General features: G+C 44.8%; 1 protein-coding gene across 1 annotated transcript in view; it reads left to right on the forward strand.

Annotated features, from left to right (window-relative positions):
* LOC309549589 (piRNA biogenesis protein EXD1-like) overlaps positions 1-14,843 on the forward strand; it is a gene marked incomplete at its 3' end in the record, with an annotated part of 299,356 nt that overhangs the window by 269,331 nt on the left and 15,182 nt on the right. The window contains exon 12 of the mRNA XM_082249962.1: positions 3,527-3,718. Within this exon, the coding sequence (XP_082106088.1) occupies positions 3,527-3,718 (192 nt within the window). The remainder of the gene's footprint in view (positions 1-3,526; positions 3,719-14,843) is intronic.

Below are 14,843 nucleotides of genomic sequence, written 5' to 3' on the forward strand. Positions count from 1 at the left end.
CCATCCATCGATGCACTGACGGCGGTCCTGGAGTCCTTTGTGTCCTGGGTGGAGTTGTTTTTCGGTGATGGGCCCCGCTTTCCGCTGCTTCATTTGTCTCATCAGATCCTGAATCTGATTTGGTCGCTGCAGACGTGGGTCACCCTGCTGGGTCTGCAACCACTTGCCCTGAATCCTCCAATAGTAAGGATGATTCTTCCACATCTGTAACCCTGCACGAAAAGAAGCAGGTGGACGCACTGATTGTATCTGTGCAGTAGACCTTGAATATGGAGGATGCAGCTACAGCTGCGACGGAGGCGCAGAATTCCTTTTGGCACTCACAAGCCATCCAGAGAGGCAAAGACGTTTCCTCCCCCCCCCCCCCCCCCCCTATTTTGACAAAAGTGTCGATATAGAGTGGGGATGACAAAAACATCCCCTTGGGGTCCCGAAGTGATTTTCTAGGCATTACCCCTATGAGGAGTCCCTTATTAAGAAGTGGACTGTTCCATTGGCGATGGACCCTCTGGTTTCCAGATTGAACAAGGCAACCATAATTCCGGTTGAAGAGACCCTGGCCTTTAAGGATCCAGCTGACAGGAAGGCGGAAGCTGTGGCCCGCAATATGTACACTCTGGCTGGTTCGGCACTGAAGCCGGTATTAGCCATTGCCCTGGTGTTGCAAACTCTGACCGAGTGGGCTACACTTTTACGCTGTGACCTGGAGGAAGAACAGCTCCCTCCTGCCTTTGCTGAGCTGGCAGACTAGCTGGTCCAGGGGCTGCAGTTTATCTGTGACGCCTCTTTGGATGCGGCTCCCCTAGTGGCTCGGTTTCTCTGTTTTGGCAGTGGTCCTTCAGCCTGTCTTTTGGCTCAAATGCTGGTCTGCGGACCAGACTTCTAAAAAGGCTTTGACTGATCTTCCCTTTCAAGGAGATCGCCTGTTTGGAGGAGCTACCCTGGATGACATTGTTAAAGGTCTCGCGGGTGGAAGAGTACCTTTCTGCTGCTGGCTACTAAGGGCAAGAAACCTCGTCGTAGACGTGGGCTTTGCTTCTCGGCTCAAAATACGTTTTTTTCGTCCCTCTGGGTCTACTGACAAGGGCTCGTAGCATTTCAGGGCCTCTTCTGGAGGATCCAAACGAACCTGGTCTGGCAAGCTGAGAGTGGGCTTCTCCAGACCCGTAGACAAGGCTCCTTCAGCATGAAAGTGCGCCCTCACCCGTATCCGGTGTGGGGGACCTGTAGACTTCCCTGGTACAAGATAAGTGGGTCCACAAACTCATTCAGTCTGGCTACAGGATCGAGTGTCGCTCTTGTCCCCCATTAAGGTTTTCCACGGATGCCAACCTGTCCGGCTGGGGAGTCATCCTTGGAAAGCATTCTGATCAGGGGATCTGGACACTGGAAGAGTCCAGACTACCCATCATTGTCTTGGAACTCTGAGCAATCAGACTGTGTCTGGACCATTGAACGGATCGTCTTTAGGGATGTCTAGTGCACATTCAATCGGACAATGCCATGGCTTATGTCAATTACCAGGGGTGCATAAGAAGTGTCCAGGTGGCTCTGGAGGTAGCCGGCATTCAAAGGTGGGCAGAAAAGTTCGTTCCAGCCCTCTCCGCCGTACACATTCCCGGGGTGGAAAACTGTCAGGTGGATTACTTCAGTCGGCAGGCGTTGGACCAAAGGGAGTGGTCCCTTCATCCGGAGGTGTTTCATTAGTTGTGTTTCCGGTGGGGTATCCCCGAGGTGGATCTGTTGGTCTCGGCTGAACAGAAAGGTGCAGAGGTTTGTCGCTCGGTCACGGGATCCTCTGGCAGATGCCACAGACACGCTGGTGGCCCCGTGGGGTCAGTATCGTCTGATTTACGCCTTCCCTCCTCTCAGCTTCTGCCAAAACTTCTACACAAGATCGAGGTAGAAAGGATTCCGGTGATCTTAGTGGCTCCAGACTGGCCTCGCTGGGCTTGGTATGCCTACCTGGTGCGACTGGTCGCTGACATTCCTTGGAGGCTTCTTCTCAGGGAGGATCTGCTGCCCAAAGACCAATCCTCCATCCTGCTTTACAGTTGCTGGCTTCGACGGCTTGGCTGTTTATCGCCAGGTGCTGAAGGATAGAGGTTTATCTGAGTTGGTGATTCCTACACTGTTAAAAGCTAGGAAATCTACTTCGAGGAAGATCTACCATTGTACGTGGAAGACGTACATTGCGTGGTGCGAGTCTCTTGGAGTTCATCCTCGCTCCTTCTCGGTGGCTCAGTTCTTGACCTTCCTTCAACAGGGGGGGGTTGAAGAGAAATTGGCCTTGAGTACCATCAAGGGCCAGGTGTCGGCTTTGGCAATCTTCTTCCACCCTTGGCCACGCACTCCCTGGTGCGTACCTTTCTTCAGGGTATCCCACATTTGGTTCCTCCAGTGCGGTCTCCGTTGCCGCCTTGTGACATTAATTTTGTGCTTTCGGTCCTTCAGTAGCCTCCCTTTGAGAACCCTTGGGAGATTCCCTTGCTTACATTGTCTCTTCATTTGAATGAAGACATTGTGTTGCCTTCCCTGTGTCACAGGCCTAAACATCCGAAGGAAATTGCCTTGCATGCCTTGGATGTGGTCCGGGCAAATGGGTGTTCTTGGTGGCTACGGAGTCTTTTAGGAAGTTGGACTCATTTGTGCTCACGGATGGGCCTCGGAAAGGGTTGTCCGCTTCCTCTGCGACCATTTCCAGATGGATCAGACAGACTGTTATTCAGGCCTATTCCATCATGGGTCAGGATCCTCCTTTCCCTGTCAAGGCACACTCTACTCGGGCGCTTAGTTCCTCCTAGACCTTCCGTCATCAGGCGTCAGTGATGCAGGTTTGCAAGGCGGCCACCTGGCCCGTCGGTGCACACTTTTAAAGTTTTATAAAGTGGATATGTTGGCATCTGCGGATGCTTCTTTTGGCCTGCAAGGTTTTACAGGCTGCTGTTTAGAGGACCTGATCCTCTTTGAGGGTTTATTGTTTTTTTTCAGGTGGGCTCCAGTTATTTTGGTTGAGCTCCTGTTGAATGCTGGGAATTGTTTTTGCTGTTCCCACCCCTTATGTTTAACACTGCCTTGCGACGTCCCAATGGTTATGAAGATCAGGAGCTGTGTCAGTCAATGAACATCAGAGAAGTGGATTTTACGGTAAGTCAATATTCCCTTTTTTTTTTACCATTCATTGGGGGGGGGGGGGGGGTACAGCATCTTGAAAATATACCCTGCCAACAAGATGTGGGATAATAAAGAAAGATGTTCTTCCCCTGTGGGTTATACTGCTGCAGAAGAATCTGCCTCTTTAGTCTGTATCAAAATAGTTAAAAAAATAAATAAATAAACGTCATCAAGTAAATAAATATGGTGGGATCTGTGTCCCCCAGAAAATTCAACTAGTAAATTGTATCAGAGCCAGTAAAAAAATCATAATTACTCATAAGGCTCATTCTTGTGTATTATAACAATTTTTGTGATTAATCTTGATATTCTTAATAATTGTAACACATGGTTTTGTGTCTTTCAAAATCAGGATAATAATCCACTTTGGTCCTTGTGCGTAATACCGCTACCTTTGCAGAAAGCTTTGGCTCTGGAGGCATCCTATGTTTTGTCATTGCGCACACCCATGATAAATGCCATGATGGCAGATTATTTTACTTTGGTCAATAGTAATGTCAAGGTGTACACACAAAGCAATGAGAATGTACCAAACTGGACCCAGGTAAGCCATCAATAACCTCACCTTAACAGTGTGTGTAACTGCTTTGTTAACACAAGGATTGCTCCAAGCTCCTGCAGCCTCTTTGCAAACATACTTACAAGGGGATAAAGGCAAGAGGGCAAATTAACCTTTTTCGGTGCCAGGCCCTGTACTCCACTTTTAAACTCAGCTGGCCATACCATTTTTGCAATTTTTCCTTTTTTTTTTATTTTTCACTTATAGCTTTCAGAGTTTGTAAAAGACCCCCCACCCCCAAACCATATATTTTCTGAAAGCACTGGACCAGTAGAACAAAAAGAAGGTGCTATAGATTTTTATGGCCCCACGATATTTGCGCAAATGTTTATCAAACAATATTTTCGCTAAAAATACATTAAAATCATTATTAACAGATAAAACGCAACAATTTTTACAAAATTCCTACTAAATAAAAAAGCTTAACCTGTATTGAGCTAATAAATAAATTGCGCCTTTTTGTGAAATGTGTAAATATCCAATTTTCTCTACAAACCTGAAGGTTTTCAATTTTCCTCTACAGCTTTAGGAATTGGTAAAAGACCATCTATTTTCAGAAAGTGCATGACCTGTAGAACAAAAAATGTGCTACTGATTTTTAAGGCCCTGTGATATTTGCGCATGCGTCATACAATATTTTCGCTAAAAATACACTAAAACCATTATTAGTAGATAAAAGCACAGCTAAGTTTACAAAATACCTGCTAAATTCTTACTAAATATAAAAGCTTAATCTGTATGGCGTTAATTAATAAAAAATATTTGGAATTTTTACATTGTGCTTTTTTTGCAAAATGGTGAAAATCGAACGTACGCAAAAATGTACGTAAATATCCAAATTTCAGATTTAAGACCCCCCCCAAACCATATATATCCTGCAAGCACATGACTTGTAGAATTAAAAAGAAGGTGCTATTGATTTTTAAGACCCTGTGATATTTACACAAATGTTTATCAAAACAATATTTTCACAAAAAATACACTAAAACTATTATTGGCAGAATAAACACAGCTAAATTTACTAAATTTTGGCTAAATTTATACTAAATATAAAAGCTTAACGTGTGTTGAGTTAATAGCAAATATTTGGAAATTTTAAATTGTGCCTTTTTGTGAAATGGTGAAAATCGAACGTACCCAAAAACTTCTCAAAAAATGTGGAGGTTTTTTTTTTTTTTAACTTACAGACCGCTTTCAGATTTTATAAAAGACCCCCCAAACCATATATTTTACTAAATATAAAAGCTTAGTAAGACCTGTACGGTGTTAATAAATAAAAAATATTTGGAATTTTTTCATTGCACTTTTTTTTGCAAAATGGTGAAAATCGAACGTACGCAAAAATGTAAATATCCACATTTCTCTACAAAACTGAAGGTTTTTATTTTTCCCTTACAGCTTTCAGAGTTTGTAAAAGACCCCCCCCCCCCCCCAAACCATATATTTTCTGAAAGCACATGACCAGTAGAATAAAAAGAAGGTGCAACTAATTTTTAGGTCCCTGCGATTTTTACGCAAATGTTTATCAAATCACTAATTTCACAAAAAAAAAAACACTAAAATCCTTATTTGCACACATAAACACAATAGAATACATAATTCCTGCTAAATTCCTACTAAGGCCTCGTTTAGTGAGGTGTGCTAAAGCATATGCCCATAGAGGGCCGTGTTTACCTGCTCAGGGATGCACAAGTATTCTGTGAATCCCTGTGCAGGCAGTCCTAGTCATGTCAATAAGGACGCAGAAGCTGCAAGGACAGATCTGACATCTATGCAGGTGTAGGTGCATGGACCTAAAGGCAGACAGTGTTAGTTCAGGTACATGCACCCACATGGATGTCAAGTTAGGAGCAGTAGCTGTGTCCTTGCAGCTGCTGCGTCTCAGTTGACATGAATGGGACTCCCTGCACAGGAATGCATGGAACCCCTGTGCATTCCATTGTGTTCCAACTGACACCACTGGTACTGCCTGCAAAAGGGATGCACAGAACACCTGCAGCTCGACCCTGTAGTAGTATGCCCCGTGTGAACAAGGCCTTGGGCTTTGTTTAGACTTACGGTTTGGCGGGAGGCAGCAAAAATGCATGATTGAGCTGCGTTTCTGCCACCCACCAACCACACCCCTCCAAGCTGCAATAGGCTACAGACGGGGGTGTTTATATGCTGGGACTGCAATGTTTTGCATCCATTGCAAATTTGACCTGACTGGTAGTGATGCCACCTGCCAAACTCTACACATTCAAATGAATGAGGAAGCGCTGCAAACTACTTGAAACTGCGTGCAATGCATGCAGTTGCGGCACATTTGGCAGCAAAAATGTGGTTAAAACAGGCAGTGAGGAGGCATTGCATCTCTTCCTCACCACCTGTCAGTAGCCTTTGGAGCCTTGGGCTTCAGAGGCAAGGGCGATTTAGATGCATGTCTTAATCTACCCTCAGGGCCCTTTCACACAGACTGTCCAGTCAGGTCAGCCTGTCAGTTTACCCCTATTGACATCCATGACATGGCCTCTGACATTCGCCACTATCCAATCTGATCCTGCCTGCAAAAAACGGACAGGTGGTGATCCTATCTTCCATTCATTCAGGAGCGGCCGGTCCATTAGTTTGCATGCGGGGATGCATGCAGGGCACTGGACTTATACGCTTGTATGAGTATTTATTTTTCAAGCCACATGATTAGAGCCTGAGGCTCTAATTGGCTTGAAAAAGGTTGGGCTCTGCACCCTGAACCCACCCACTTTTGACAATAGCGAATCAATATTCGCTTGAGCTTATGCCTTGCTTTAAGGCATAAGCTCATGGTCACTGAAGTGACCATGAGCTTTATAGCAGGAGGAGGAATGTCGGGTCCATACGCTGTACGGACCTGGCCGGCTGGAAGCCGTGAAAGGGTATAGCGTAATTAAAGGGTAATGAGAGAAACAGAGCCGCTCAGGTGTATCAGTCCGACCTGGTGCTGGTAAGACCCGCCATCCGGATAAGTGCAAAAGAAGTAGTGGAACCGCACTCAGGTAGATGAAAACAATTGGAATACTTTATTCTTCAATTCAAATGTGAACAGACAGTGCAGGGAACAGGTAATCCAGGTTGAACCTGGATTACCTGTTCCCTGCACTGTCTGTTCACATTTGATTTGAAGAATAAAGTATTCCAATTGTTTTCATCTACCTGAGTGCGGTTCCACTACTTCTTTTGCACTATAGCGTAATTAAACCCATTGCGTTTAACAGTTTCCAAAACAATTACTTTCAAGGCATACCATGAATTATGATGGTCAAAGTTGCTTGTGCTCTTAACTGAAATGTCAAACCATCAAATGGCTGGTGTTATAACTTCTGTGCAGCACCATGGCAACTGTAGATCAACCAAGGGCTAAGATGGCAGCTTCCTTGGCTGTAAAAGATAGGAGGGTACCCCCACGAGCCCCGTTGCGGCGCAATCTGTCACACATCAGATGAATTTTCGGTGTATCGGCTGCTACCGTTGCCATGTGATCGCTGTGACCAATTACAGCAGATCACATGACAATGACAATTTCAGTCATGCCATCCATTGTGTACTGTTGTGTTAATGTCTGTGATTGGTCTCAGTGATCACATGGTACAGACAGGGCAAATCACAGTGCATCTGTACCATGTGATTAGCTGTGGCCAATCACAGCTAACCCCAGTAGTAAACAAGTAAACACTAAATGGTTAAATTTAATTCAATGAAAATGCTTGCTTATAACTGTGAAATTCACTGGTGTAAGCAATCATAATGTGTTTAAAAAAAAATTCTTCTCCAGAAAAATGTAATCAAGAAAATAAATTGTTTTTATTTTGTTACATGCTGCCAGTGTCCCTGATCACCACTACAATCATTATATGATGACGCTGTACTGCACTGGTGACAAAAACAAATTGTGAGAAACAATTTTTTTTACATTTTATTTATTTTCCAAAAAATTATGGCAAAAAAAAGGACCACTGCAGAAAAACACGCCATGCCTCTTACTAAATACCTTGGACTTTCTACTTTCCAAAAAGGGGTCATTTGGGGGATATTTGTACTGTCCTGGCCTCTAGAAATGAGATAGGCCGTCAGTATATCAGGAATTATATATTTTCAGATATGTATACCACAGTTTGTGGACTCTAAAACAGAACACAATAGCACAGCAGGGGAAATCATTATACTAACAATGCTTACCCACTGGAATGAAAACAAAAAGTGTGTACCGGGCTTAAAGGAAACTTCACTTTCATTGAGAAAAATAAAATTAGCAAATAAAACAAAACAATATAGCGTATACAATTTGGACACAGGTCGTATTGTAATTGAATGTTAACCACTTCCATACAGAGCAGTTAGACCCCCTTCCTGCCCAGACCAATTTTCAGCTTTCAGCACTCTCACACTTTGAATGACATGCTACACTGTAACCAAACAAAATTTTTATCATTTTTTTCACACAAATAGAGCTTTCTTTTGGTGGTATTTGATCACAACCGGGTTTTTTTTTTTTTCGTGATATAAGCAAAAAAATAGCAAAATTTTTGAAAAAAAAACACTTTTGCAAAAAATTTATTTTTCTTCATACATTTGGGCCAAAATGTATACTGTTACATATCTCTGGTAAAATTAAACAAAATTAGTGTATCTTATTTAGTCTGTGTGAACGTTACTGAGTCTAGAAGCTATGGTACCAATTACTGAAAATTGATCACACCACATGTACTGAAGGCCTATCTCCTTTCTTGAGGCCCTGAAATGTCAGGACAGTGCAAATACCACCCAAATGACCCCTTTTTGTAAAGTAGACAGTCCAAGGTATTTAGTAAGAGGCATGGTGAGTTTTTTTAAGTTATTTTTTCCCACAATTCTTGGGAAAATGGAGAAAAACATTTTTTTTTCTTTTTTTTTTTTTACACAAAGTTGTCAATTTATAAGCCATTTCTAACACATAGCATGCACACAGCAAAAATGACACCCCAAAATACATTCTGCTACTCCTTCTGAGTATGGTGATACTCGATGTGTGAGACTTTTACACAGCCTGGCCACAAAAAAAGACTCCACATCCAAGTAGCACCTTCAGGCGTTCTAGGAGCATAAATTAAACACATCTAGGGATGCACCGATCGGAAATCGGCCCTGATCTGGACAAAATAGCTGGATCGGAGATCGGTAAAATGTAGCCGTCCCATGGGCCGATCCAGTTTTTGCTGAGTAACGGCTCAGCCATCCCTTACTAGGTGCAGTAATAGTATGGGATGGGAGCCGCTACTTCCTGTATAGGTCTGGCTCACAGGCGGAGTGATATTAGATGCACTCCGCCTGTGAATGGAGGAGACACACACATGAAGCAGCGGCTTTGCTCTGTACTGCAGCCGCTTGCTTTGTGTGTAGCTCCGGATTAGTTCCGTATCGGTATCGGCGATTTCACAACTCCAGATATCGGTATCGGCTCCAAAAAAGTCGGATCGGTGCATCCCTACACACATCATTTTTGGACTACCTATGACACTTCTGAAGGCCCTAGAGCATCAAGACAATGGAAACGCCCACAAAATTACCCCATTTTGGAAAGCAAACACTCCAACGTATATTCTATGAGGCCTTTATGGGTCTTTTGAACGTGTCCTCTTTTCCACAAGTTTTTGGAAAATGTGGGAAAAAAATTAAAACCTTTTTTTTTTTTTACACAAAGTTGTCAATTTATAGGATATTCCTAACACATAGCATGTACACAGCAAAAATGACACCCCAAAATACATTCTGCCACTCCTCCTGAGTATGGCAGTACCACATGTGTGAGACTTTTTCACAGTCTAGCCATATAGAGGGGTCCAACATCCAAGGAGCACCATCATGCATCCTAGCCACTTGCCTAGGCCTATTTTTGACATTTGGTGTTTACAAGTTAAAATCAGTTGTTTTTGCTAGAAAACTACTTAGAACCCCCAAACATTATATATTTTTTTTAGCAGAGACCCTAGAGAATAAAATGGAGATTATTGCAATATTTTTTATCACACCGTATTTGCGCAGCGGCCTTCCAAACGCAATTTTTTTGGAAAAAATTAACTTTTTTTTAATTAAAAAAAAAAGGAAACTAGTAAAGTTAGCCCAATTTTTTTCCATAATGTGAAAGATAATGTTACGCCGAGTAGATACCCAACATGTCATGCTTCAAAATTGCGCACGCTCACGAAATGGCGACAAATTTTGGTACTTAAAAATCCCCATAGGCGACACTTTAAAAATCTCTACAGGTTGCCATCTTAGAGTTACAAAGGAGGTCTAGGGCTCATGCTCTTGCTCTAACGATCGCGGCGATACTGCACGTGTGGTTTGAACACCGTTCACATATGTGGGCGGGGTTTCCGTATGCTTTCACTTCTGCGCGCAAGCTAACGGTAAACATTCCTTGTAATAGAAATAGGCACGACAGGACCTCTTTTTTGTGAGATCTGGGGTCAAAAAGTCCTCGGATCTCACAAGTACACTAAGAGATAGAAAAAAAAGGGACCTTTAAACCGGTTGCTAGGCAAAGTTTGCCGTAGCTCCGGTCCTCCAAGACCATAGAGTCGAGTGAGGGCAAGCTTGCCCTCACTCGACATCCTGTCTGTGAGGATCCGGGACCGGATCGTTTTCCCTGCTGCTGGCAGGTACGGTAAGCGGGGAAAAGGACCGGGACGCGGCGGGAGGGGCACCTCTTCCGCCATCCCGGAAGGGTGATCCCGCGGCGAATCCGCCGCTGGGACCACCCTTATTGGAAAGCCAACCGTCCACCGTTTAAAAAAATACCTGGGTTATGGCAGCGATCTGCTGCCATAACAGCGGTATTTAGGTTTAAACGGAGGACGTATAAATACATTGGCCGGTTGGCAAGTGGCTAGGCACATAAATCACACACATAAATTCCTGACAACCTATCACATTGTTGAAGGCCCCTAACACATAGCATAATACATACGAAAATACATTCTGCTGAGGAAAGGATAAACAAAAAAATTACCTGTGGTTTTAGCAGTGCAGTGGTCAAGGCAGCGGGCAGGAACGTAGACAGCGACAGTGAAAGGATTTTCCAGGCAGCAGGCAGGAATACTGTCCATAGTCAGTACAGGCAGAGATATTGTCAGCACAGCCAAAGCATTGGTCCAGGTAGTAGGCAGGGATATGGTCAGCAGCAGAAAAAGGATTGTCCATGCAGCAGGCAGGAATACTGTCCATAATTAGTACAGGCAGCAGGCAGAGATATGGTCAGTACAGCCCAAGTATTGGTCCAGGCAACAGGCACATGTTCCATAAAAAGTCCTGGGTCAGTGCAGGCAGGGATATGATCAGCACAGCCAAAGTATTGCAGGCAGGACCATCAAGCTTAGGGCCTCGGTCGGGAAAGAATGGGGACAGGGGTAGAGGCTTCTCCCACCCAAATCGCTTTGAAGCCTCCGGACTCCAGACCCTGTTCTGAGATTACAAACCCAGAGAAAACCAAAAACAGTTTTTCTTATTTTAGAACACTATATTCTGAAGCCCCTCACAAAAGTGAGACCCCTGTGTCATTTTGAATCCCACTACTACAGTAGCAGGGCGAAGGATCAGTCTAAGGGGCAGGCAAAAAACATGGTCGTAACAGGCCGAGCTAAGTGCAGGTAAAAGGCAGAAATAGACGGTAGGCTAAGGCATAATCGATAAACAGTCCAGGGTCAGTTCACGTGAAAGGCAGAAACATGGCGGATGAACAATGGCAGGCAGAGGCATAGTCGATATACAGGCCAGGGTCGGTTCACAAGGAAGGCAGTGATATGGTTGGTTGAGGCAGCGGGAAAATATTCAGCACAAAAATTGAAAAAGGGGAAATGGCAGTCTGATTGAAATATGGGCTAAAAGTTTAGGGCAGTGTGATAGATTTTGAAGCAATCTTTGAAGCAATGCATAGGCTAGGTTGGGAGGGACAGTCGGTACGATGGAAACTGGTGTCTTTCCGAACTCCTTTTTTGCTACACACTCGGAACAAATTATTTCTGGGGGGGATCCTTGCTGGTAAATCAGGGCAGTGGCAATATCTTCAATAAAATGGAGGAAGGGCATTGGTGCTATTGGTGACTTTTGATAGGTGAAATATGCGTTGTACATGGCCAAATGGAAAAAGTAAACTGCAACTTTTTTGTACCAAAAGAAGGTCTTTCGTGTCGGGAGATGGGGCTGCAGCATTTGATCATTTAAATCCACCCCCCCCCCCATGTACTTATTGTACTCGTGGATACAAGCAGGCTTTCGAACGTGACTTCGAACGGGACCGCGTTGTCTTCGAATTTCCACTGAGGTGTCATCGTGGATGGTGGACATGATGTAAACGTCCTTACTATCCCTCCACTTCAAAGCCATTACTTCTTCGTTCCTTAGGCTTGTGGATTCCCCGTTTTGTAAAGGAGTGGTGACAAGACTCTGCGGGAAGCCCTTTCGGTTTTTTATTACTGTACCGCAGGCCAAGGTTTTTTTCAGGTACAGGTGGCGGAAAAGGGGAAAACTGGTGTAATAGTTGTAAATATGGTACCCCTTTTGCAACAATGGGAAGGCTAGGTCCCAGACAATCTTCCCACTTATTCCCATATACGTTGGGCACTCAGGGGGTTGGAGCTCGGAGTCTCTGGCTTCGTACACGTGAAAGGCGTACATATCCCGTTTTGCTTTCGCAGAGCTTGTTAAGTTTTAAGCCGTACCTAGCCCTCTTGCTGGGAATGTATTGCTTAAATGCCAGCCGGCCTGTGAAATGGATCAGTGATTCGTCCACAGCGATCTTTTGGTCAGGGACATAAACTTCGGGGAACCGTTTGGAAAATAAATCAATTAGGGGTCGAATTTTATAGAGTTTATCAAAATTGGGATCATCTCGGGGAGGGCACTGCGAATTATCATTGAAATGCAGGAAGCGCATTATATTATCATACGGGACCTGGACATGACCGATGAATAAAGTGGCATATGGTGGATGGGTTTGGTGAACCAATAGGAATGCAGCTCCTTTTTTTTTTGTAACCCCCCATATTGATGGTAAGACCCAGAAATACTTTTAACTCTTCTAATGTTAGGGGTCTCCATTCAAAAGGTCGGGCATTACGTGAGGTGGGGTTGTTCTCTATGAATTGTTGGGCAAAAATATTTGTTTGGGTTACGATGCCTTGAAGGAACTCAACAGGGGAAAATAAATTTAAAAAATCAATGAGAACAAAATTTTCGGTGTTGACCTGCAAACCTGGCTGTGCTGTGAAGAGGGGGTTGTAGCTGACCCAGAGCTAGAAGGCAGCCACAATGGGTTTGCCAAGGCATCCGGAAGCTGCATTTGGGCTCTGCTTTTTTGGGGCCGGTGTGAAATTCCAGTGCTTGTACTGGAAATTTCCTTCTGGGGTCCAGCGCCGTTGGCGTTTGCCGATTGGCCATTGGCGCTGCTGGTGTCTGCCTGGTTTTCAGTGCGGCGTCTTTTAGGCCAAACTTCTTCCTCCTCCAATTCAGTTCCCGATGTAAAGCCTTCAAAGGGCTCAAATTCTGAACCAGATTCAAAATTGGTTTCGGCATCGGAAAGTGAGAGCTCCCCACTGCTCTCATCCGTCGGGGATAACAATTGACAGGCCTCTTCGGCAGTGAAAAACTTTTTGGACATGGACATAGTGGCTGTATGAAGGGTGACAGGTACTCGGGTACTTTGCTGGGCAGGTGACAGGTACTTTGGTACTGATGAGCAGGTGGCAGGTACTCGGGAGCTCTGATGGGCAGGTGACAGGTACTTCAGGCGGCAGGTACTCTGATGAGCAGGTGGAAGATACTCGGGTACTCCGATAGGCAAGTGACAGGTACTCTGGGCAGGTGACGGGTACTGATGATCAGGCGGCAAGTACTTCAGGCGGGAGGTACTCTGATGAGCAGGTGACAGGTACTCGGGTAGTCTGATGGGTAGGTGACAGGTACTCGGGTACTCTGATGGGTAGGTGACAGGTACTCGGGTACTCTGATGGGTAGGTGACAGGTACTCGGGTACTCTGATGGGTAGGTGACAGGTACTCGGGTACTCTGATGGGCAGGGGACAGGTACTCAGATGGGCAGGTGACAGGTACTTTTGTGACAGGTCCTCTTTATTTGGTGGGGGCAATCAGGGCACAGTAATAGTAACAGTACTGTGGTAACTCACTGTTTCCAGATCTCCTCCTCACACTGGATCGGTGTGTGAGAAGAGCCTGGTAACAGTGAGTTACCACAGCTTTGTTGACATTTGTGACCGGCTGTGATTGGACACAGCCGGTCACGTGGTAAAAAGCCCATTTCATTGGCTCTTGACCAAGATCGGGGATTGGCTCTGTCTGAGGGACGAGCCTCGTCCCCGATTGCTGCTCTGCGCGCCCCGGGGGATGCGCATTACAGAGGGAACGAGCGGCTCGTGCTGGAGCCACTCATGTGATCGGCTGTGATTGACACAGCCGATCACGTGGTAAACAGCCAAATTTCATTGGCTGTTTACCTTGATCGGGGATCCCCGATCGGCGCGCAGTAGCGGGGAGATCCGGCCGCCTTCATATGACGTCGGCTCGGATCCGTAAAGCCTTCCTGTCGCCGTCATTTTCCAATGAGGCGGTAAGGAAGTGGTTAATAAAAAAGACCTTTCCTTTTCAACCTGCAGTGCTGTAATTTTCTGTAAAGTCCAATGCAATATGGCTATGTGGAGGCCTTCTGCACACAGTTGGTGTACAGAACACCCCGCAGATATGTAATTTCCTACTTGTTTGATTGGCTTACTGATTTTCCTAGAAGTCTGCACTAAGATACAATTTAGGTTTTCAGCTTCCCCTGCAACAAAAAATTTAATTTTTGATGAGATACAAAGGGAAATCACACTTAGGGGTTGCAGTCCTCATTAGAGCCCTGCATGTGCAGCAGCTGATTGATACAGATTCACTTTGCACATGAACACAGACAAACAGCTATTTCTTCAGAATAACAAAAAGGTAGGAATCTGCATTAACGTTTCCCTGCTATGTACATTAACCATTTACCGTCCACTGTACATTTATAAATGTCCTCAGATGAGAAGGCTTATGTCTCGGTCATCGCTGCAGCAAAGATCGA

The sequence above is a fragment of the Pelophylax lessonae genome, assembly GCF_965119305.1.
Source record: "Pelophylax lessonae genome assembly, chromosome: 1".
Lineage (NCBI taxonomy): Eukaryota > Metazoa > Chordata > Amphibia > Anura > Ranidae > Pelophylax > Pelophylax lessonae.